We start from the raw sequence: 24,779 nt of genomic DNA, 5'->3' as shown, positions 1-24,779 counted from the left end.
TACAAATCTAAGCTCAAATTTTCCAGTTTCAAGCCTTTCCACAGTCTTTACTTTATTATACAGTTATATTACAAATCCTTAATTTGTAGACATCGAACTGTTGCTAATGGCCCCAGAACACTTCAATACTTATCAGCTTCTTGGAGATAAACACCCCAAAAATAGCTAAAGAAAAGTTACACGCTTTCTTAATGGTTTTTTTCATGGGCAAAGTTCCTGGAGGGATATTTTGCAAGTATGGAAGCAAACAAGAAATAATCTACATTTTAATGACTGCAGTAGTAGCCTCTGTTATTCTCTTGAGATATCTTTCAAACTATGGAAAAAAATGAAAACTATGAAATTGCAGATTTAAGCATTGCCAGAAATCCTCCTGGAGTCTACTCGTTGCTTAGAGAAATTAAATAGTTGCTGCTGCCAGCAGTTTACCACTGAAAAGCATGGGGACATCTGAAAGCATATCTCTATCCATTTACAACCCAGTTTTCAAGTGAATCCAGCTTTCAAAGTTTCAACTTGCACAGAAAAGGACATTTTTTTAGATGTGCCTATTGTACCTGTCCTGAGTTCCCAAAAGAGACCCTCATAACTCGGAGCTAACTAGGCTTAGGTAGTCTATGACTAATGGACATTTTTGAAATTTGCCCTTTCACACCATTATGTACCATGAAGCAAAGCAAATAAACTACAATGTATTGAGCTGAGTTATCATTCAGATAAAAACACTAAGGAAATTCACCGGAAATATTTTTTGTGTGTGGTTACATCACTGACGTCAATTCAGAGGTTCTGTGTATCTCAAGAACAGATGTCAGTTTTCAAATGTTTTGTATTATAAATAAATTGACTTTTGACCTGAATAATGAGATAGCTGTACTTTGGCTGTAAATACAATTACTTATGGCTAAACAACTGCAAATTTCCAGCTCTGAGACATGTTGATTTACGGAAATGTATGACAGGAAAAAAAAAGAGGGAAGGAAAACAGAGAGAAAAAATGTTTTTTCTGAGAGTAAAAAGAGTATTATATTATCAAGATTTTATATTAAATCAGTTTAAATAATCTATTTTAGTCAACACCGAAGTATGTAAGAAAATACTGAGAAATAATGAATTAAATATTAGTTATTTGTTATTTTACTTTACATTTTTGAGTTCTTTAGAGACTTACCAATAGTATAATAAAAATAATAATAACAAAAAAACAAAAAACAAAACAAAACAAAAAAAAAACAAAAAAAAACAACACTTGGACCATCAAAACTGAAATGCACTTATCCAGTCTAGAAATATTGTGGTCAGGCAAAATTCCCTCCTCTGTCTTGAGAGCTGAGGGAATGCTACTTTATTGTCACTTATTCAGGTGAGTTCTCCTTTTTCACGGATTTTCAAAGAAGTACTTATTTGTCAGAGAAAGCTGAAGTTTCCACAGCAGGAGGTGGGATCAGTTCAATGAAGGACTCAGGATTAGATCCACAAAGTCTCCCTGAAATACATCAGTCTGACCTTTTAGACATCTAAAGGAAAATTTAGATTAAAGTGAGGGACAAAGTCCAGAACTGTAATAAAAAAAAGGCTACCACTTACTCAATGTCTAAATCTTAATGTGATAAAAATAGGCCTGCTCCTATACTCACCATCCCTGGCTCAAAGCCCCACACCAAGTGATACTGAAAAAGTATCACTCTAAAGTACACTCCACTTACACCACACAACCGCCTTAAAGTCTATCAGAATGGATCGGTTTTGTCCTCCTCACTACTTCCAACTTGCAGTTTAATAGGACAGATTATCTAAGATTAGATGCTCTGGTAGCAAAACGTCATTTTGTTTACGTTCTTTATATCAGTTCTGAAGATTTTTATAGGTGTAAACAAGACACAATGAGGGAATTCACACCTGCCTTCTGAGGTATTACATTTCCAGAGCAGGCTTCCCTTCTGCAAAGAGTGTGTCCTAGAAGAGGATAATCCTGATAATTTTGGGGTGCTTTGGTTTCCTCCTTTTTCCTTCTTCATTGACTTTGCAAGAGGGTATCATAGAAATGAACTAAATATTTACTGAGAAAAAAAAATGACCTTCTTAAAACAATTAGCTATGTAGTGAAAATGCTGTAACTGTGATTAGGAAAGCTACTACAACTGTTTCACCAGAAACACTTTTCTTTGAAAATAGTCATTTAAGCAAGAAATGTCCACAGAGCTATCGGTGACTTTAAAAGAAATAAATATATAATTAAAAATCCAAAGCAGTAAGACTGAATATGAAACAAAATAGATAAATCACAATATAAAAAATATTCCTTAAGAATACAGTTTTGTTTGTCTGCTTAAAATGTACAGTTGGAGTTTTTCGGTTAAGTATGAATGACTTTTTAGAAAAATAATGCATTTTCAGCATTTCTTTTTTTGTTTCAAAAATACTTTTTAAAGCCAATTCCCAAATATTTTTTCACTATGGATTTAAGCCAAAACTACAATGATGGCCATTCTGAATAATGAAAACTGGCTCAGCAAATCTGTATTAGTACAGTAGTACATCAGAGATTTGCTGCCTCTCTCTCTTCTTGGAGATAGTTAGTTTATGTTTGCTTCAGTTCCACTTTTGTAAGAAAAGTGGAGATGTAAAGAGATTTTAAAGTTCAGTAGGTATTGATAGGCTTGATAGCTTCAGGATTGCCTTTGCTAAGGACAAATCATGGTATTGCTCATTGTTGACATGGATGCTCAGTGTTACTGGGCATCTCTATCCGACCTCTAAATCTGAAATCACCATCCATTGCACTGTGATTAATCCTGCAGGAGCGGAAGCCATTGGGGTTGCTTAAGGATCCAGCTTAATCCAAAGCAGTTCAAAATACATTACAAGGTAGGTTCCATACATAAAAAGGCCACCTTAGTGTAAAATTTATTGGAAAAGAAGTAATGGGAATGGGGTTTTTTGCCTTAGGAATTATCAAACTCAGTGTTAGCTTGCCAATGACTAGATATCTCTGCATCGTGCTCCATCACACGGCGTAAACTTTCCTACTCCCTGCTCTATCCATCTATCTGTCTACCGAACAGGGCCCCCTCACTTAGGACGGGAAGTTTTATAAGCTATGAGGCATTTGTCGGCAGCTCCATTAGCACTACTAGCTCTCTTTCTTTCTGAGTTTGTAGGAAATGATACTGGGAAGGTTCAGGGTTCATTTGTTTTGTCTGGAGTTTTTTGGCTGCTTTTGGAAACCATACAACCTAGACTTCATAGCCTCTTATTAAAACTCTTAGGAAAATTAAAGGGGAAAAAGTGGTAGAAACATATAAGCTTGGAGTACGGTTTGAGTCTTACTGCAGTAGAAATTTTATCCAGTTCATGCAGAGAAGAAATTAATAATGACAATACAAAATGTATACTAACCCTTAGAAAATCCCTTTGTGGAACTGAGGGAACTGACATTGATTAAAGCAGAAATCCCACATGTGTTTTTATCCTGTTTTAAATAATTCAGATCTTGGCAAGATAGTGGTTCATACACATCAAAAAATAAATAAATCTTTGACAAATCAGTCAGGGTTTGAATGCTGTATTTTGAAGAAGGAATAAAGAAACTGTATATCCATCTACAAAAATTAGTAAAATTAATTTATTGTTGGTTAGGAGATTTGTTCCTTTTTGGAAAATAGAGGGATTTGCCTTGTTATCTTAATAAATTCCAAACCCTAGGAAAGGTTCATCTTGGGAAAAGAACTCCAGAGAGCAGCCTTATCTTTTTTATTTTATTTATTTTTTTTTTTAAATCTTAGCTTTCCTGTCTGGAATACCTTTACAGAGTTCAATAATTCATGTTTTTCAAGCACATCCTCTTTACCACTGCTGAAGGATAAAGATTCTTAGGACATAGGCCCCAGGTAGGCCTAAAGCTTTTTACCATAGAGCTGAACTAAAGTTTGTACTTTGATTACAGAACTGCATAGTGAGTGCTTTGGGTTACACTTCCCCAACAGCTATTCTCTCACCATCTTCTGTGGAACACATGCCTTTAGTTTTTCTCATTACTTTAACTCTGAATCATTCTTAGCAAAGCACTATTTCAAGGTGTTTTTACAGATGTTAATGGACCAATAGTACAGCATTACAAATTACTGTAATCAGAGCAGCACTTCATAGCTCCAAGTAGGATTGAGGCTTCACTTAATATGAGACAATCATCTGCCCTGGCCAACCTCCAGTCTAAATAGAGAAGTCAAGCAGAGGGTAACGGTACAATCGTGATGAGTGTATGATTTGCATGTGGGGAATGGACATGGAACAATAGGTCTTTTGCCAAAGATCCCATAGGAGATCTGTGACTGAGCCAGGCATCCTGAATGAGATATTAATCTGACCATATATTGAAGTCCACAATGTAAAAGTCTACATCTGAGCTAGTTTTCTATATCCCTTTTATAGTCAATAGACAGAAATAAGTATTGCTAGTGTGAGGTTCATCTCATCCAAAAGAAGGCCTCTAAACATCAGATGAAAAATGTCTAAAAAGACTTGTTTGATTGCTCAAAGACAGAAAATAGATTATCTAGTTTAGTAAGAGACAATATAGGCACGCAAAGTTAGGTGAGATGGACCCACCTTGTGCCTTTGAATTACAAGACTGTTCAGCTCTTCTCTGGAGCTTTTTTTTTTTTTTTTTTTAAAGGAAACAGAGGAATTCCCCTCGTAAAGATGGAAAATTCAAGACACTAAGGCCAAGAAAGGAGAAAGATGTGGGTAGTACTGTGTTATGTTCTTTGTGCCTCTATCCTCTATACAAGGCTCAGTCACCCTCAGATGCCATTTCCTCACATTTTCCTTGAAAAGTAGGTTTTATATTTGGTAGTGGCATCAGCCTTCAGCCATGTTCTGAATATTTTGAAGACATTCAGAGATCATTTGCATAAATACTCTACGGCAATATCTTGTCTATCTTTTAATGAAAAGTACTTTACAGGAAAAAAAGGCTCAGACTCTAGAAAATATATATCATCTCCGTTACCCTTAACTCTCTGTGGAAACCAGCTCCCTGCTAATAACACAATCCCATTCTGTCTCGTAAAGTTACTACTATTTTTGCTAGTTCTCTTTTCTATGTTTTATATGAGAAGCTTTAAGTAAAGTAGACATCTCTCGACTGTTAGCTGATGAGAGCAGGAAATATAATTAAAGCATTACATGACATTCCAGAATACCCCTTTATAACTGATTTCACAGAGTAGTAGTGTTATCACCTGTAACATCTTAATTTTCTTTTTTCAAACGTGAAGGAATAGGTTATGATAGCATCTGGCAGCAAGAGAAAGGGAGTTAATTCCCTAATCACTTTATGCATGTAATTGGTTTTCCTTACTGTGTAGAATTATTCTGACATAGGTGTTGTCAGATTCCCGGAGACAAAGCCCTGCGAAGGAAGCACCGCACAGGGCTAGGCACAAACGCTGAAGGCCAGGCCTACCAGCCTTACCTTGAGGGGAGGTCATATTAGCAGTGAATATGAATTCAGTGAAGGACATTCAGCGAATCCATACGCAGGACAGAAACTGGCCTTTTGGGAGAACGGTTTAGTCTCTTGGAAACGTGTCACTACAGTGATTCCGAGGCAACTGCTGTAGACAGCAGTACTTTCCAGCCCATCATTTCAAGATACCGCAATATAAGATTCTTGCAGTTTTTCTATTTTAAAGAGAGACTTTTCAAGTATGAAGAAAGTGATCAGTGGAACAGGTGTATATATTCTCAAAAGTGAATATTTTCCTCATGCTCATAGGAGCAGCAAATCACTGTCATCAGGCAAGAGGTGATGATTCCTTTTTCCTTTTTCCCCTTTGTTTTAATTTTCTGAAACAAATTCTTGTCTTTCTACAAGATGTTATTTGAAGGGTATCATTCTCCCAAGTTAATAAGATACTCAGTGGTTTAAGTTGTCTTCTTTTATATTTGAAAACCCACAGCCCTCTACCCAGACAAACTTTATTTTAAGGACATATATGGTCACATCAGTTGTATCACAGAATCACAGAATAGTTGAGGATGGAAGGGACCTCTGGAGATCATCTAGTCCTCCCTCCCTCCCTGCTCAGGTAGGATCACCTACAGCATGTTGCCCAGCATTATGTCCAGAGTAGACATTTTCCCTGAGCTTCCTTATGAGACCATGGAATGGGCTTATAGTAAAAAAAAAAAAGTAGTTATAAGTAACTCTTTGTTTTGTAAGCAGTGTAGCTACATGTGGAATCCTTTGGAGCTAATAAGGAAGAATCTCAAGATTTTCCTTAACTTAGTTTTTAATTAATTAATTAATTAATTTAATGACTAAACATAAAAAGCCTACCTTTTTTTTTCCAATAAATATTCAATTATGGAAAAGACTAAAGAGAACATTTTTTCAAGAAACAATAAGTAAATAGAAGTTTGTATGATTCCTGACAGAGAAATAAGATTTAGAGCTAAGCTTTGCTTATGATTGAAACCAAACCTCAGCCTTTTCAACTTTCAGAAACTTTTGGCTAAGTTTATGTGCCTCAGTTTTGCCTAAGATTTAGATATCTAAATACTTTTACAAAGATTTTTATCCAAGGCAACAGAAGCCAAAATTCTCTCCATATGCCATGGCTAAACATCAGTCAGCTTGCCTTTCTCAGCTTCGTACCATGCACAGAATAAACAGTTAATATTAGAAGTGTCTGTAAACTAGACTATGTATCTCAAAAGAGCTCTAAGCACTAGTTTATTAAATTTACATTTCAGAAGTTTGCAGTGGGTTTGAATTCAAAATATGCAGTGGAGAAATCAAATTATCCTTGAAGTTTTCTTTTTTTCTTTTTCTTTCTTTTTTTTTTTTTTTCCCCCCAGTTAGACATCTAAACATGTACGAAAAACAATGGCCAAGGACTAAAAACAAAGAACTTATTTTCAGGAGCTTTTAGGAATTTTTCATAGCTTTACAAGCTGGTGATCTAAAATCAGGAAGAGTGTCAAGGTGTTAATTCAAAATCAAATTTACAATTAAGATCCCTAATTCCAGATACTGCTAACCAAGGACTTCAATGAAACTGTAACGACTTCCACCTCCACAGAATCATATGAGATCTGATTTAATGTTAAAATGGGTCATTGTCAAATAAGTTGCCAAAGCCTTTTTTCTCTCCTTACACTCTATACTTCTTTGTTTTTCTTCTCCCTGACATAATCGCACAGCCCTCAACATTTCCAGGGCGCTGGAGGTGCCTGGGATGCTAACATTTTCCATTTTTAATGACTGACTCAGCCATTCTCGGCTGAGATAATGGTGAAGACAAGTTGCTTTGTCTAAAGATATGGAGTATGGAGAACTTCTTATCAGGATTCTTAGTAGATGCAAATAGCATGCACTTTAAGGCACTCAGCCTTAACATAAATGTATTACTTTGTAGGTCTCTGTTTTAAGGCCTTGTCCAGTTATATCAAAGAAAATATTTAATATGATCCTATATGCACAGCTTGTATAAACTTGCATTACACAGCTTGCCTGAAGCCAGCAGTACAACATCTGGCATGGATGCCCCACCACTAGTGTTTACTCCTACTGCATACATCTGAAATGACTTAGCTGAGCTGCCTGCTTAGTCTCTTTCATTCATAATACCTGGGGGAGGTGTATGGACCTAGTCCATGACACGATCCCTTAGTATCACTTCACATCTATTACTGCTAAATCTTTTAGACTAAATTCAGCCTCAGGCCCAACCAGCACTGCTAGAAAGGTGCTTGTGAGTTTAGTTTGCAATTCCTGTACATATTATCAGCATAAAAATAAAGTAGGATGCGACATGCCTTCCACCGGTTACCAAGTGAGTAAGCCCTATGGGCAGGGATTTCACTGCCTCACCACTGAGTGTGAAACTGGACAGAAGTTATAGTCCTGCACAAAATTAGAGAAGAAAAAAGAAAGAAGAAAGAAAAAGGAATAATTCACTGCTTGTAAATGCCAGTAGATTCTCAAGGAGATATATTTTATCCTAGCTGAGCAGTGAATATAAGCTAAGAATATGACTCACATATTTTAAAGCCAGAGGGTTTATTATAATCTTTTGGGCCAGTCACCTGCAAAACATTGGTTGAACTTTTTCAATATAGGCATGCATATTCACATGGTTGCTTTCTGGCCCGTTATGGACTAGGTTTGTCTGTTTTCTTCCCCTAGGCCAGCTGTAATTAGAGAAGGGATCAAAGTTGCAAAGTATGGAGATACTGCTCATGTACCCGCACCCAAGGGGCTTTGCAATTGGCGTTTGCAGCTTGGTCCATCTGCCAACCTCATTTTTGGATTCATTCTGACTCCACAAAGTAACTAGAGAATTGTCCCCTTGTTAGGAATTTGTTACAGGCTCAGCGAAGCTGTTTCGTGCATGTGCTCCCACTGTAGAGGTGCTTCTAAAGTCTTTAGCCAAGCCTTTAGCCTCTGGTGAGCCAAAGCTAATGGAAGGGGGAAATTTGCCTCTAATCTAGGATAATGTTTTCTTTAGGCTTTACTGTGTAAGCTCTTTTCCTAAACTAGTCTTTCCATTGAATTAACCACGATTAAAAGAGAATATTTGTGGTTTTAAAGCCTAGACTGACAGCTTCCAACCTACTGCAGCCCAGTGGTGAGCTGGTTTAAGTCAGGAGAATGTTAAAGTGACTAAGGCCTCCCATTCTGATCAACTGTATTTTAGTTACAGACAGGGATATGACCCTCATGTAGATGAACTTCCCCACTCGTTCTAACCTCCATAAATCAGTCCTCTTCAATACTTCTGACATACCCTACAGTATCCACTCCAGTCAAAACTGTATTTCCAAAGCCTGGATTTGTGAAGCTATATCAGTTATTGGTGTTACAGACATGAGCATACCATGTCCATACCAAATTTTCACTGTTAGTAGTGGATCATGTGAATTCACCATACACAAATCACACACACATCATTTCCAGGGCCTAAACTAGCACTCTGGAGCAGTGCCTGTGTTGCTATAGCTTGGAAAAAACAACAGCAAGGTCAAAATCTGTCAGCATAGATATAAATCTGAAAGGAGATAAAAATTTCATCCAAAATTTAAGAGAGTATGTGATGAAAGATGGAAGTTCTGTACAAGTTGGATTAAATAATTAGTATTACATTGAAAAAGCACTCAAAAGCACCAAGCTAGTGCATGAATAATAAAACACATTTTGTTACACACATATACGTCTTCACCCCTCCCCCCCCCCATCAATAGGAGAAATTGTCAGCACAGGACTGGAAAGAAAGCTAAAGGTCCATGCTACACAACACTTCCCAAGGTAGTCTAACAAGTCTTGAATGAGAAAGGCAGAAGTTACAACCTAGTCCCTGAAGACAACAGGGGAGACAGCAAGGGCATCACGAAATCCATCTTAGCTGCTTCTATCAGCACATCCATTTAACAGGTTAGCAGTATAACTGACCTTCTGAACCAGGGAAGTTATTACTGACTCATAACTGTTGCCACAGTCCATTCTAGCTCAAATAACGTTTTGTTGTGTTTTTTTTTTTTTTCTTAACACATCACACCCTTTCTGAAAGATGTGCAGAGGGTATGATAAAAGCAAAGCTCATCTCATTCTTCATTTTTCCGTCACATACTGAAGTTCCCATGTTCAGTATGAACATTTTTATTCTGTTTCACCATAAGCAAAAACATAAGTAAGCTGTTATTTAAACCATTGCATTCCAGCCGGATGTGATATTTGATGCTAATTTTACTTACATCCGACCTTCACAAGGAAACGCAGATGAGCAGCTACTGAAGGAGTGATGAAATGCAGGTATCTGCATGTACCAGGAGCAGTGATCTGGGAAGTACACAAGAGAAATTAGAGTCCTTTCTTTTATTATTATTATTATTATTGTTATTATTTTCTCAGTGTACGAACTTTTAAGAAGGGGCATGTTCTGACCTTAAATCTGACCTTAATTTCTCTTATGCAAGAAAATGCATTTCTCAAAGACAGAGAGAAACAAATGATGTACTTTAAAGATATTCCTATGTCAAATGCAAAAATTCTTGTTTAGATTATAAAACGACTCACATGAGTTTTCCACTGAAGTCAGCAGGATGGCTCACACGAGATGCTCATGTGCCCTAAGTTTGCAGGATACTGATCTCATATATTCATTATTTATTTAAACATTGTCATGACATTCTTACTTCCGTCTCATATTTGTATCTTCCTTATATTTTAAACAAAGATCCTGACCACATTAGGCCTATGATTTTCTATGGAGGGCAAGAGGGTATTGAATTTCAGTGTGTACTTGAGTAATAAAAATCTAACACTAATCCATTTTTATAGGTCTCACCGTCAAAAAGAGTCACTGATAGAGAAAGAGAGACACATATGAAATACATTATCCTACATTCATCCTTCTAGCACTGCTCTGTGCTTATGAAATGTTATATATTTATTTATTTGCTGGAAAAGTGTTCTGAGAAACTTCACAAATCACCAAACAGCTTGCAGTTTCTTGTGGTTCATGGGGCACATATTATATTGACAGGTAGCACTTACACTACCAAATACAGCTGTTGAAGAACCAGCGTTGAATGTGCAGGTGCATGAAGCCCATAAGGACAAAAAAGAAGAAAGAAGGGGAAAAAAAGAAGCAACTTTGTGTATTATTGTCTTTTTTATCAGGAGTCTCCCGATATTTTTTGATTTAAGAAAAACAGCACCAGGGGTCTAAGAACCCCAACTCTTAAAAAAAAAAGAAAAAAGAAAAAAAAGAAAAACTTTCCATCATAGAAAAATTGGAATAAGGTGAAATTTAAGAGCTCAGAAACCAAATTACTGAATGTAAGAGAACCTTAAACACACCTGCCTTTTTTTCCCCCCATTTTACTTTTACTAGATTAAGGTACTGTGAATATCATTCAAGGTGAGAATTAATTTATCCTAATATTGACCCAATCATTTGCATTTGTGGATGGACAATGAAGGACTGAAAATGAAGAATATTTGTTCCTGAGTTTAATATATCTGATTTAAGCTGATCAGCTATCATGAAAACAACCATGCCTGGAACGAGACTGTGGACATTTTGGCCCAGTCCAAGGTGGTTGGTTTAATATCATAAATTGTCTGAATTTGAAAGTTTGTATTTATCAAAAGGCAGAATTGTCTTTTCTGAGATGGGTTGTGGGCATTTTAGGGCACATTTTAGGGCACAACACAAAAGAGTGATCTGACTGCAACATCATTTCAACTGATAACTCTGAAAAGAGGCCGTGGTACTGATAAGAAAAGGTCAGACAACATATTCCACATCTGTCCTGACACATAAGGCACTTGCTAGCTTTTCCCCTCATTCATGAGAAAGTGGAGAGACTGGAGGTCATTCCGACTAGCTGAATGTGTCTTAAACTTCATGGCCTATTAGATTTTGCAGGATATTTACTTTCTTTTATATGTCTAAAAAGAAAATCTAGGCCTCTAGTTTGGAGTCTTTGACAGATGGCTAAAAACCTGAGGAATCCAAGAGATCAAAGTTTACCTTTTCCCCATGAATACTGCTTATTCTTTTGGGGGAAATGCAAACTCTTAATACTGAACATGACTCTATCTAACGGAATTAATGACTTCTTTCCCATCCCAAAATTATAAATAAACTCAATATCAACTTACACAGCTGGGAAATATCCTTAAAAGTGACCTTCAACAAGTCCAACAACTGGAAAACAATTACGATTTGTCAATAATGATGCAATACGCAATAAAAGCCAGGTGGCCCATATGCTGCTCATTCAGCCGCTGTGGCAATTGCTCCCACTGCTCGGGGCAGGTCTGAGGGCTGCGGAGGGGCCCTGGTGGCCCCGGTGCCCGGAGGCCCCTCTCGCCAGTAAAAAGCACGCTGGGGGAGCAGGAGAGGGGGGCACACCGCTGCGTGGGTCAGCGGGCCCACACAGAGCGCCACGGACTTCTATCTGCGGATTAGCTTCACGGAGTTTATTGCATCTCAGCCTTTTTAAATGCTAAGTGCAGTTGTTTCTATATTTAGCAGTTCCTCTTCAAAAAAAAAAAAAAAAAAAAAAAAGAAGAAGAAGAAAAAAAAGAAAAAAAATATATATATAGCATTTTAAACCAGAAGAGTTACTTCATTGTCATTCTTACATCTAGCAGGTCACAAGCACGACTGATCTGTTTGGTAAGAGCCTGACTTCATAGAGAACTTGTTGGGCACATCATTAGCTTTCCTCAGACTGTAATTAAATTTATACCAATTAAATTAAATTTTAGAACAATCATTTATCAGCCTTCATTTGTGGATTACATCTCAGCTCTGTAGTTCACGCAAACTGAAGTGCATTTATTTGTTTAGTAAGTATTAGAGACAAAGAGGCACGAATGTGGCTGCAGGATTTTCTTTACGATCTTTGCAATATGAATATGGAATTTTTACAAAGAACAATAGTCACAATGTTTCATCTTATTTTTAGTAGTCACTTCATTTCCCTGTGAAAGTTTGATTTAAGGAGAATGAATCACCAAATGTCACATATGATGTACACACGAGATAGCGTAATGTTTTAAACAGGAGTTTACTGATAATGTTGCCATTTGTTGAAATAACAGATCAAGAACCCTCTTGGCAAACACAGTTTTCTGCATGAGAAAAATTACTATAGCTTTTAGTTTATGATTTTAAACTAACAGTTCTGAAAATGATTTATTTTTTTTAAAGCATGAATATATCCTACTCTGAAATTACAAAAGATGATAAAATTTACTATGATATCTCAAGCATAAAGTAGCTTGGAAAGGGAGTATAATTGAACTCCCATTGTAGACATCAATATATTAGCTGCTAAATAGAATGAAATATTCAGTGAAAGTATTTAAGCACATACTTGGCTTTATGCATATGCAGTATTCCTCCCACCAGTATAGTGAAATGGATGCTAAATTTAAAGCAAGTGCTTCAGTCCTATAGTTTTCAGACAATTCACCAAATGATTGTTTGGAGAAGCATCCAGATGGTAACACTAGAAATCTCAGAAAGCTTCTCCATAAATAGCATTTCTATTTTAAGGACAAATGTTTCTTGAATTTACACTGCCAGAAATGAAGATGAGGCTTGTGTCTTTTAATTGTTATAACCTGCTATTATTAATACAAAAGAGGTAGAGAAAGTGCCTGCTACATGTGTTCTATCTCTGTCACATTTTCTGAACCAAAAGGAAAATCAGTGTCTGCCTACTGAATAGATAATGCTATCAACCAGTAGTAAACAGCATTATAATAAAAAATGCAAGACGTTTTCAGACTTGCTGCTCAGGAGAAAAAAAGAATAAAGCTTACAAGTTTCTTCTAATATCTGTGGGCTTCAACTGATATATTACAAATAGAAATATGCAAAAATATGAGTTTCAGCAAATGTTCTTTCTTCTTAAGGTCTATCATGTTTTCTTAAGGTTACTTCAACAATAGGGGAACACAAGATGAAAGATGAATCACCTTTGAAAATATTAATCATCAATCCTAAAAAGCCTAAGACAAAATATCGATGAAATCACCTAAAAAATATCCAGATGACTTTATTTTGTTTTCCAACAGCTGCATCTGGCTCTATTTCATATAAATGCAAGTTAGATGTCCATAACCTCTGGGTTCTTTACAGATGTGGTCATGAAGTTGAGCATTTTTACATAAGCAAAACTTAAGCAAATTAATTTCAGGACACCATGTTTCCAAAAGGCAATCGCCTGGCACTGCCAAAGATTGTGCTGTTCCATGCAAAACTATATCCAGACACTCTAGACATACTTTTCAAATTATTTGTGGCTTTAATTATGTATTTCATCTGTTAGGACTTCCTCTGACCAACAATGAGTAATACCATGCAGTACAGAGGGTCAGGCTAGTGCCGGTGTGTGCTCGTGCGTGGCAGTGTTTGAAAGATGCCTGCAGCCTTGCAAACATCACCAGAGCTGCGCTGCCTGAGTGCAGGGCTGACGTCTGCCAGAAGCCTGCATGGGCAAGGAAGGAGACGAAAGCACACGAGCTGGATGCGCATGTGATGATAGAGGACAACTCTCCTAAATGAGGTGCCATGGAGAGACTCCTCGCTGGGTATCCGCAAAAGCTTCAAGGAGTGTCGGCTTGTCCATATGCTTCCTCCATGCAGCAGTCTGACATCTCACAGCCTTACATTCGCATGTGGCTTACTGTTTTTATGCTTCTGGTCACCATCAGCCTAGTAAAAGTGTAACTACTGCTTCCAGCCTGGTTAACTTTCCTAAAAACAAAGTTTGTCTCCTTAACAAAAGTTGTCTGCTTTTCAGAAGTGGTTAATCCTTCAAGCACCCTAACCAGTTTCTTCTCAGATATACAAATGCTTAACTATCTTGAAAATTCAGAGGATTCCTTAAGTACATTACTAAATTAATGGCAGAATACCAAAATCAATACAGGACAAATCGAGAGTGTTTAACTTTAGACTCTAAGCTTTAGACAGAGACCTTCTCCATCACTGTCAACACTGTGGCAAGAAGATGAGCATCTACACATAATTTAAATACAAGCTTGCTGACACACTGATCTAAACGCTTTACACTTTTAATTTACTAAGAATTGAAATTAGCTATTTGGTTCGTGAACTATGAATTTCATTTTACCGATAATTAAGTTAGGTAAAGTCTGATATCCTAAAAAAATATAGCTACTAAATTCCATATAGTTTTAATCACAGATTCTATACCTATTGGAGAAAGGGTATGTTCATTGCCATAGTCATTCCATGTTTTGCACTTATAAAATGAACTATAATTTGTCTTTATTTTTAATATAGCCTTCTTACATACACAATATCAACTTTGAAAAAAAACCCAGCTCATAAAGATACTAATAGTTTGAAGCAATTAATATATTGGAATATATTCCATTTTCCTAATGGAAATCAGTTAGTTTATGTGTGATTGACCATGACTTTTAAAAGGATTTTTAATCTGTTCAGAGCTTTTATTAAAAAAAAAAATCACCATTAGCATTGTCATCATCAGCTGTGCTCTTTTGGAACTTGACTCTGGAATCAGCTGGACTGTGTAAATCCTGAATTGCAGGTAAAAGCCTCAGCTTTGGCGAAGACAGTCCACAGTCTTAGTTACATCAAGATGAACACAGCTGAGCTATAAAATATAGCTTTCCACATTATTATGTAATTTTAAAATGGCTATTAAAAAAGAAAAAAAGGGGGGAGGAAGCTTCTAGTAACAAGATATTGATTTTCATGAGGTAACCTCTTCTGGAAACAATAAAGGTATCTATCCATGCAGTCCTCAGGGTATGTTTTCATTCAGATCAAGACCAGCTTCTATTTAAGATATTTCATTCAGGTATAGATTCTAGAAAATGAAATATCGCACTATATGGTCTCCTTCAGGGTCTACAAAGGAGGCCTGACACACAGGCTTCTTCAAAGCCTGCTCCTGCTCATGTCATGTGGCACAGAAAAGCACAGCAGGACTATCTGACCTTGTGAAAGCAAAGGCACACTAGGAGATTGCTAGAAACCCATGGATAGTATCTAAAAGCCGGAGAAATATATGTGTCCATGTGTACTTATATTCCTCCAAAAAAACTTAACACCTCAAAAATCTTAGTTTAACACCTATCTATCTTCCACAAGACGTGTGCAAGCAGTGAGGAAACCATTCCAACTTAGTTGGCTAATTCACACGTTTTTCTCACTGAAATTTTAGGTGTCTGAAAGCTCACATAATGATCCAGCCCAATGAGTTCTCTGCTATTAATGGAAGAAAAGAAAGAACAGGGAGAAAGAGAGAGAAAGGGAGAGAGGGAGGGAGGGAGACAGGTATTTTTTACTCTTCCAGTGCATGGCTCTTGCCCAGACACCACTAAAGGACCACCAGGCAGTACTGGCACCCTAGAAGGGCTCTCACGGAGAGAGGAGGTGTTATGGAAGTGCCAGATGGGCCCACCTCCACAGACTGTTATAATACTAGCGCTTTCCTGTCTGTTTTCCTCTGGGCAATGTTATGCTTACATTTCTGATTGCACAGTGAGTTAAGTTCAACGGGAGAACGTTCTTAACCAGACCGTGAGCCAACCATTAAAGCAGCGTCCACATGGTCCTCAAAATGAGTAACTTGTCACCACGAACTTCCATGTCAGTGCCCTAGCTATAGGATTATACAAGGTTAGATACAATCACTAATGGGTATGGAATTTTTGGTTGAATTTATGAACAACATTTTTTCCAAGCAATAAAATAGTCTACCAAAACCAAAGACTGGGGTCAATCCTACATGGTATATACTAAAAGTAAGTGCTTAGCTTTAGGCACTGACTGCTTTCATTGTAGATAAGGAGATTTTTAATTCACTGAAAATTAAGGATGTATTTTAAGGTATGACACTATGTGATTTGTGAGACTGGAATCAAACATAAATACAAAAAAGCCCAAAACAAAATGAATAAACAAACAAAAGAGTCCCTTGATGATTTAATGGCATAAATATCATATCCAACAGTGCCTGAGAAATTTTGGCTAACTTCAGAATATCAAATCAGAGCACTTGAGGCATAAAATGTAACTTTGACAAAATTTGGGATCTTAAATGCTCAAAACTGTTGATCCTCAGAATCCACTGCCATTTACCTAGGTAAAAATACCAAACCTCTCTAGATGACTGTAGATCTTAAAGCTACTCACACATAGCTATCATCTCCCTGTTTTTCCTTATGCCATATAATTTACAATGCTAGTCAAATCAAATCATAAAAAAAAAAAAAAAAAAAAAGAATCTACATATTTTTCTTCTGATGGCAACACAGCTACTAGAGCAAATTTCTTTCAGGATCTGGAGTTTTGTCTACTAGGACTGGACACCACTGTTAAGACAGCAAGAAGTCCACAGCATTCCCTGCAAGCTAACAGCCCAAATTTCACATAGCTTAGGTGGAACTACTCAGATATCTCAAAATAGTTCAGTGGAATAATACATGTTAACCACACATACCATAACTTAGTACTAACGATTAGTCAGTATTCCAAGCATGTTAATTACCCTTTCCAGACTCTCGTCCTAGACTATAGCATGCTTGTGTATGTGTATATATTATAATACCAGGAACATTTATTTTTAAATAATTAAGCCACAGAGTATAGGCTGAGATCATAAGAAGAGTCTGGGTTAAAGCAACAAAAGTTAAAATGGAAATTCTGAGATCTATTCCAAATTCCATGTATTTTATTTTGTATATGAAATAGCTAATTCAGTGATTGAAAAATAATTGAAAAATTCCCTTGAAGAGGAAGACTGAATACCACTGAAGTCCTATATTTCATATTTCCTTTTGAAAAACAGCTGTCAGAAACTAGTAACACCACAAACCCATTAAAAATGTCATGAAAGTAATGGAATAAGTAGCAGATGCAGCTTTACCTATGTGAAAATTTCTCTCTTTGAAGAGGTGTACTACTAAAAATGAAGTAGGAGATTCGTTTTTAATACATTTTCAGATCATTAAGGCAGATGATAGTCAAAATCTGGACAGGGCTAATGGCTTGGAAGCAAGTTCCCCAACTTTTTTTCCTGAGAAGTGAATTCATATGACTCATTTTAGACAACTAAAGTTAGGTGAGTCAAACCATAGCCATCAGGTTTACCAGTTCCCCAAAGGAAACAGTTATACTAACTATACTGCTAAATGGGATGTAACTTGGATAGCGGGACAGAAGAAAAAAAAAGAGGTTCAAAATCAAAAGGAAACAAAGGCATAGATGTTTTATTAAAAGGGGTGCTCCTGGGCTTCTGGACAAGTCTTCAAAAACAACAGCCAGCCTCTGGGAATGTGATATTCCAAATCAGGAAACAAGAAAACTTTGTGTAAGTGTGTGCATATATATATATATATATATATACACACACACACACACACACACGTGTCTGTGTGTGTATACATACAGGCACATATATATGTATATGTACATCTGTACATATAAAATAGAAGAAATACTGTTAGAATCTATCTAAAATTCATTCTCCTGCAAAAAAAGAAAAAATATATATCACTTCTTTTCCCGCCTGCCCCGTGCACATTTTGTGACCCAAATCTCCTAAGAGCCCGTTGGAAAGGGAGACTCTGGTTTCACCATCTTTCGCAGCAGGCCGGGAAGCGGCTGCACCACGTGCGTGTGCGTTTTTCTCAGGAGCACTGGGCACTGTTTACCCTTGGTGCCTTAAAATCGGACGTCTAAAAGCGGTTGCCGCTTCCCCCCGTCCGCCCAGCCCTTCCGGCGGAGGCGGCAGCTCCGGCCGGGCGCAGCCCCTGGTTTTACCGGCCCCTCGCCGCGGACGAGCAGCGCAGCCCTTCCCAACGCCATGGCTTCGCCGCCCCTGGCGCTCCTGCCTCGCAGTTACAACTTAAAAAAGTTATGACTTTTTTTTTTAAAAAAAAAAAAAAAAAACTTTTTCAAAGTTGGCAGATCTCTCTCAGACTCTTGGGTGTGATTATTTTTGTTTTAGCAAACTCAGAAATGCTATTCAGCGATTAGGTAGTTTCTATTTACACATTACCACTACACACAGTGAACAGTCAGGCTAGTTATTGATTTTAAATGATAAATTTTTATTCTGAATATACTGTTTTTGCACAAGATTTAACACAACAGTTCTAGGATTATAAATTTTTTTTATAACAGTATTGTACAAATTTTTACAAAAAAAATATTTTTCCAGGCTTGTCAAGTTCCACAAAAGTGTCAAGAGAACACAAGAAAAGGGAAAAAGGCCTGCTTGCCTTAGGAGAGCAAGCCAAGCCTCTTTTGCGGGAATGCACACTGAGCATTTCAATAAAAATACCCCGAAAAAGCATGATCCGGACATTCCATACGACACGAGAAGAGAGGACAGCGTTGTCAGCCCACAGTCGCAATTGCACGGCATCTGAACAAGACAGTATCCCTTTAGCCTCCGTGAAACTATTTCTTCACGATGGTATATTCTGTTTAAACCATAAGCAGTACAGACGCAAGGAGCTGGGAGGAGGGTGAGGCTCGCTTTTCAAAAGTCTTGAATTGCTTGCAGACACTTTGTTTTAATCTTTTTACAGTAGTGTACAATGAATATTAACAATATTAACATTGTGGTATGAAGGAAAAAGGAAAAAAAAATATATCTGGCCTTTGTTAAAGGCTTGGATGTCCAATGAAGCTGGGGAAAATTTATACTAAGAAAGCAGCTTTTAATATTCCACCTTCAGCAGACATTCTGAAAACATTGCAGAGCTTTGCAGTAGCCATTAATGCAAACCATGCGTTATGGTTCTTAATAACCACTGTGCTAGGGTCTCAGTTTTTAGGACCAGCGGGACTGAGGTTGCATTTTGAAATTAAGACATACTACGGACGGTCGCTGCGCTTCAGTGTTAATGGGAACAGAAGGTCTCAATATCTTTTAAATGATACTGAAAAACTTTCAACCACAGCAAGTAACACTTGGGTTGCAAAGGTCACTTAAAAGGGATACTGCCTATTTGAACCCAGTAAGGCCAGTTTTTAAGTTAGTAAAAGGAACATTATAGGAAAACTTACAAATGGCAGCAATACTGTCTTTTGTCAAGTTAAGCAGTAAAGCCTCAAGCATTAGAAACATGAAAAAAGATCATACTAAAGTCTCAAAGGTACAGGACCTAAAAATCTTGTCGACCAAACCCGCTATGTCATGTTAAAAACCTGTTACAAATATGGGCCACGGTCAGTGTTTTGGCAGTAATGCTGGTTGTTTAAATGAAAAAATGAGAAAGAAACCTTTCATGTTAAGTCCTAAGACCATGATTTGTATAGTACCAGGCTGTTACAGCCTTAATGGTGGTTATTTGTCAGATGTAGTAAAGGCTGCATGACTTCTGTGTAAACTAAAACAGTTCAAACAGTTTATCTCTGATCTAAGCAAATATCAACATAGCTTATTATGTGATATATTTTTTTTATTACAGCATACTGTAATTTGAAAATGTCTCATTTGAAAGCCTAGGATCAAGTTTCTTCTCTAACAAACAGGAGAACATGACTATTATGCATTACGTGCGAGTGGGAACACTCTTCTGCATAAGAATACGGATCTGCTCCTAGAAGTTATTTCTAACAGATTGGTGTTTTTGACACAGCTAATGTTCATATTGTATTTGCTTTCTGGTGTGCTGCATTTTGTAGGTACATAGACAGTGCATTTTAAAAAATCTTGAACTTTTAAATAACACTTGGCTACAATTGGATTAAATATAGTTTTCTGCAAACAGAAGCCAAAATTTCCTTCCTTTTCTATTGAAAGTACTGAATTTTATAGGTACAGTACTAAACCCTGACAGAAGAGCCAAATCCTGAGTTTTCTATCTCTTGTCAGGCAAGTTTTATTGAAAAAAAAAAAAAGGAGGGGGTACAAACATGGTTCTTCAGGTATTAAGAGGAGGGAGCAGAAGAGGAACAAAGATTCTCCCTCCTGCCTTGCCTGAGCGCTCCAGGACGACACGGGATGAACACCAAAGCCCCAGCGGTCCTCCGGGGCAGCACGGCACTGGACCGGCTTTCTTTATGCCTCCAAACTCTAATCAGATCATCATGAATTAACTCAGGATGGGGCTCACCCCAGTGGGCAAATTCTTCTGAAATGTAAGTAATGTAACTTTTCCATGAAGGGTTTCTTTTGGGAAGCTAAGTGAAAATCTATATTATACTAATGTGCCAACAAGCTTCTGAGTAAGTAAAGAGCAAAATCCAAAATAATATGTATTTTAAGTAATCTTAGAGTAGGAGTTATGGATGTAATAAGTATTGGCCTAGTCCTACAAAACTTGCTCTCCCCATAAGAATTCAACTGACGATATTAAAGAAAACATCCGGATAATAACGCCTCAGCATTAGAGAGACTCAGCTAACTGTTTTGTCAAGCGGTATTGGCGAGGTATAGCAATGTGGCTGGAAGGGGGAGCTCCAAGATTATCTTCACCTGTGTTATCCAAATTACCTCATTTTTCTGAAGGAAGACCTAGAGTCATCCAACACATTCAGCTGTACTTCTAATCCCTTGACTTTACTAGAGATATTTTTTAAAAAGCTGAATTTGATGATTGAAAGAAAAAAAAATTTGCATTTTTTTTTTTTTTTTTACTATTTTCTCTTACTGTAATCCCAAATATAAGAAAATATATAGTTGGAACCAATGTATATAAGAAAAATAATGATCCAACCATGGGTACAGCTACAGTAGACATTTGATCTTTCAAGCCATGCCATGGCTTTGAGTAGCTTGTTCAGTTTTCATTGGATATTAATGCATGCCCAATTACTTCTTTAAGCTTTTCACATGATCAAAATGATATCAGTTTCCAGCATATACATACCAGTGCTTTGCATTTTCTTATTTTCAAAGAGCTAGTGTACTGTGCCAAGTTAATATTTGCATATTGCAGTTGTTAGCAAAATTGTACAATACCAGCAGAGTTGCGCATTCATTGGTTTAGCTGTCTTGCAGTACTTTTTAGTTTTGAAAACTAGAAAAAAGCGCAAATCATATTGTGCATCAACACTATGCTACACTGTCATGTTGCAATTTACTGCACCAATCTGTATCACCACTGAGGTTGTATAAAAACAACCTTTATTATTCACAATCAAGTATCAATGTGCATACATAGAGATTCAAGGCTCCCCATTTGTTTAGATCTTGTTCTAATTTTAGTAATCAGGAGATTGGCTCTGTTAAATTTGCTATTTCCAATAATAAATAGCAACAGAAAAAGTTTTACCATTATAGATGTTTTTATATAAAGGCAACAAAGGGGGAACCCGATATGAACCTTACAGAACACACAACTTCAAAAATAAATGTGTCAAATCTGATTTTTGTATACTGAAAATATCTGTACACAGGTTTTCATGTGAGAGCGCTATTCCGTAAAAAATTCACCTCAACCCTTTTGCTACGATAGCTAAATTTACCCTATTTTCTTAGTTTTTTCATTGCACAGTATATTCAGAGCTCTGTTAAATAATATAATTTAATATTATTTCATTGCAACATATTGCAATGATCAGTTTCTCACACAACAAAAGAATCACTCAGTTACCTCTTCAATGGACTATACTCTACTATCAGAAAAAAACAAACTGAAAAACAGTAACGTAGCATCATCATCATGCAAAATACCCTTGGAAACCAACGTTCAATAATCACAAAGACTTTTTTTTTATTCACAAGCATTTGTCTGAGCATTTGAAGGATTTGACTAGCATTATATATAACTGCATGGTGAAGAGAAGGTGATTATTACATTGAAATTAACATTTCCTGATAGATGACAAAGTTCAAGAAGAAAATCACTTTTCAGTTAAGCTCTCAAGCACCTTTATATTTCTAAATACTGTAGTTTCTCCTTTTTCTTTCTTTTCTCTCTCTCTCTTTTTTTTTTTTTTTTTTTTTTTTTTTTTAACCAACAATTTAGGAACCCACCAAAACTTGGCTGGCTACCTGATTAACTTTGGAAAATAAACCACTCATCATAAAGCAAACGACGATAGACTTCTGATGAAGACTAGCCAATATTTTAGTTTCACTCAACAGGTTTGGACAAAACTGATGTTCAAAGTAGCCACCATGGTACTGGTAAAGTATATTGGGGCAGTATTTTTTATTTTTTTTAAATATATATTTATAACAAATGTTCATGTAAAAGAATATAAGATCTTCAAGAAAATCCAAAGATTAAAATAACGAAAATCATATATATATAAGCTATTTTAAGGGGAGCCCTTTTACATGAAGTCATCAATATTACACCAACAAACAGACAAACAAAACGCTGAGATTCCCCAGTGAAGCACGTACAGGATTCTGTTCAGATGGCATAGATGATGCAGCATTCACACAAATTTAAGGATCTGACACTCCAACATGCAGCACTGTGGGTGCCTTTATGAGTCTCACAGAGTGATAACCAGACACGAGCATTGCTGTTCTTCTGCTGTCTGAATAGCTGACCCTTTTAAAATGAAATTGAGGCTATCGTTTTGGCCGGGTCTTGATTAAGTTATGCAGCTTTTGGTTTAGCAGGGTCATAACTGTCAGTGTCTGCTGCCAGATAACAGCCAAAGCAGGACAAACTGAATTCCTACCATTGACCACAGTGATGGACTCAGACCAGAGACACCACCGCAGTCAGCTGAATCTTCCTGTTAATAAGAAAAGAAGAAATAATTTTAAATTAATTACAAACATACTTCCCGAAAAATAATCTATATCTTAAGCTCAAAAAACTTTGAACTATCCTTGAAACACCCATTTTGGTGTTAAATGTATATTATTTTGCCCAAAATAACATCAAAGTAGTTCTTGGAAGCTTGTCTAATGTTTCATACAAAGAGTGACATTACTATAATAACTGTGAACATGGGAAGATTAAATACTTACAAACTTACTGCAGTCACTTCTGAACTAGACAGGATGGTTACCCAATCAAACAAGAAATAATACAAAACATGCCTGGGTGCCCTGAAAAAACTGCATCTATGCTCTTTAACAGTATATCAACTTTGGGATTATGAATATCACTTTATAGGAATGAAAGATGGAAGAACAGATAACTTTTCAAGATAAGAAAGCAAATACAAGACTATATTCATGCCTATTACATCCTCATGCTCACACATCAAAAAGAATATAATTTACAGATACAGATATGATCAAAACGAATGAAATTCCCTTTTCTGTCTCTGATGCCACATTCCAGGGTAAGAGTCAAGATTTTATACTGGCTTGTTGTTAACCTTTTGGGACATCTATAGAAAAGACACTCTCAAGCCAGTTTGAGGGTTTGCTGCAAGCTGGGCTGCTCTGTCACACACCAGTAGACCTATCTATTCATTATGCCACCAAGGAATCACAGTCTTGGATTATATCAGGCTTTTTTGCATTCTTATTTACCGTTAATTGCTGTTATTTGGCCAAATTTTGCCTATAATGCACAGTGTCTTTTGTATCTTGGACTTATTCATTAGTGTGGCTGATATAAATTTGATACAAGTTCTTGAGATTTTAAAATCTTTATTTTTGATTATTTCTCAGGACTGACACAATCTACATACTGCTGTCCAGAACTCCAGGGAAATGTTCCAGCCACTCCCTGCTATGATCTGTCCTCTGAGTCCGAGATTCATGGGCAGCACTGTGGCATGAGAACATTTGATCTCCCACTTGTTTTTGCTGTATTCTACACCTGTACTGTAATGAGACATTTTCCATTTATTTGCACCAAGAGATGCAGCCTCTCCAAGGAGGAGGCAATGGTCAAGGCAGGGAGGGATTTAGGAACCAGGAAACTTTCTGAACAGTAAGAACATGTGCAGGAAGTGTAAGCTGCACCTTTGCTATAACAGAGCTCTTTGCTGGCACAGAAATTACAAAAGTTGCAGAAGAATATTTAAAATATAAAGTAGAAGAAAGTTCAGAGTGACATGCCCTTGAGGCAGATATAACTAATATTCAGTGTGCCTTTGAAAAGGCCAGGAGGGGTAATAAGGTAGTGCAATCAGAAAAAATACAGAAGACTCCTTCAGGGCACCATCAGTTTACTAGTACATCTTTAAGCCAAACTTGCAAGTGCTTCTGTGTGCAGGAACATAAAAATAGAATGGGGAATCAAGACATCCCTCATCAAATGATCGTCCTTGTATAACAGACATCTCAAAGACCAGTGGAAGGAGAATAACAAG

The 24,779-nt window shown here is 36.8% G+C and overlaps 1 protein-coding gene across 1 annotated transcript in view; it reads right to left on the bottom strand.

Annotated features, from left to right (window-relative positions):
• Positions 1-18,616: 18,616 nt before the first annotated feature.
• The window catches only part of CACNA2D1 (calcium voltage-gated channel auxiliary subunit alpha2delta 1), a 390,747-nt gene continuing 384,584 nt past the window's right edge, over positions 18,617-24,779 (bottom strand). The window contains exon 38 of the mRNA XM_062581317.1: positions 18,617-23,240. Within this exon, the coding sequence (XP_062437301.1) occupies positions 23,133-23,240 (108 nt within the window). The 3' untranslated portion in view covers positions 18,617-23,132. The remainder of the gene's footprint in view (positions 23,241-24,779) is intronic.

Source organism: Rhea pennata, chromosome 1 (assembly GCF_028389875.1).
Source record: "Rhea pennata isolate bPtePen1 chromosome 1, bPtePen1.pri, whole genome shotgun sequence".
Taxonomy (NCBI): domain Eukaryota; kingdom Metazoa; phylum Chordata; class Aves; order Rheiformes; family Rheidae; genus Rhea; species Rhea pennata.
This window is presented reverse-complemented; position numbering and strand designations above follow the sequence as displayed.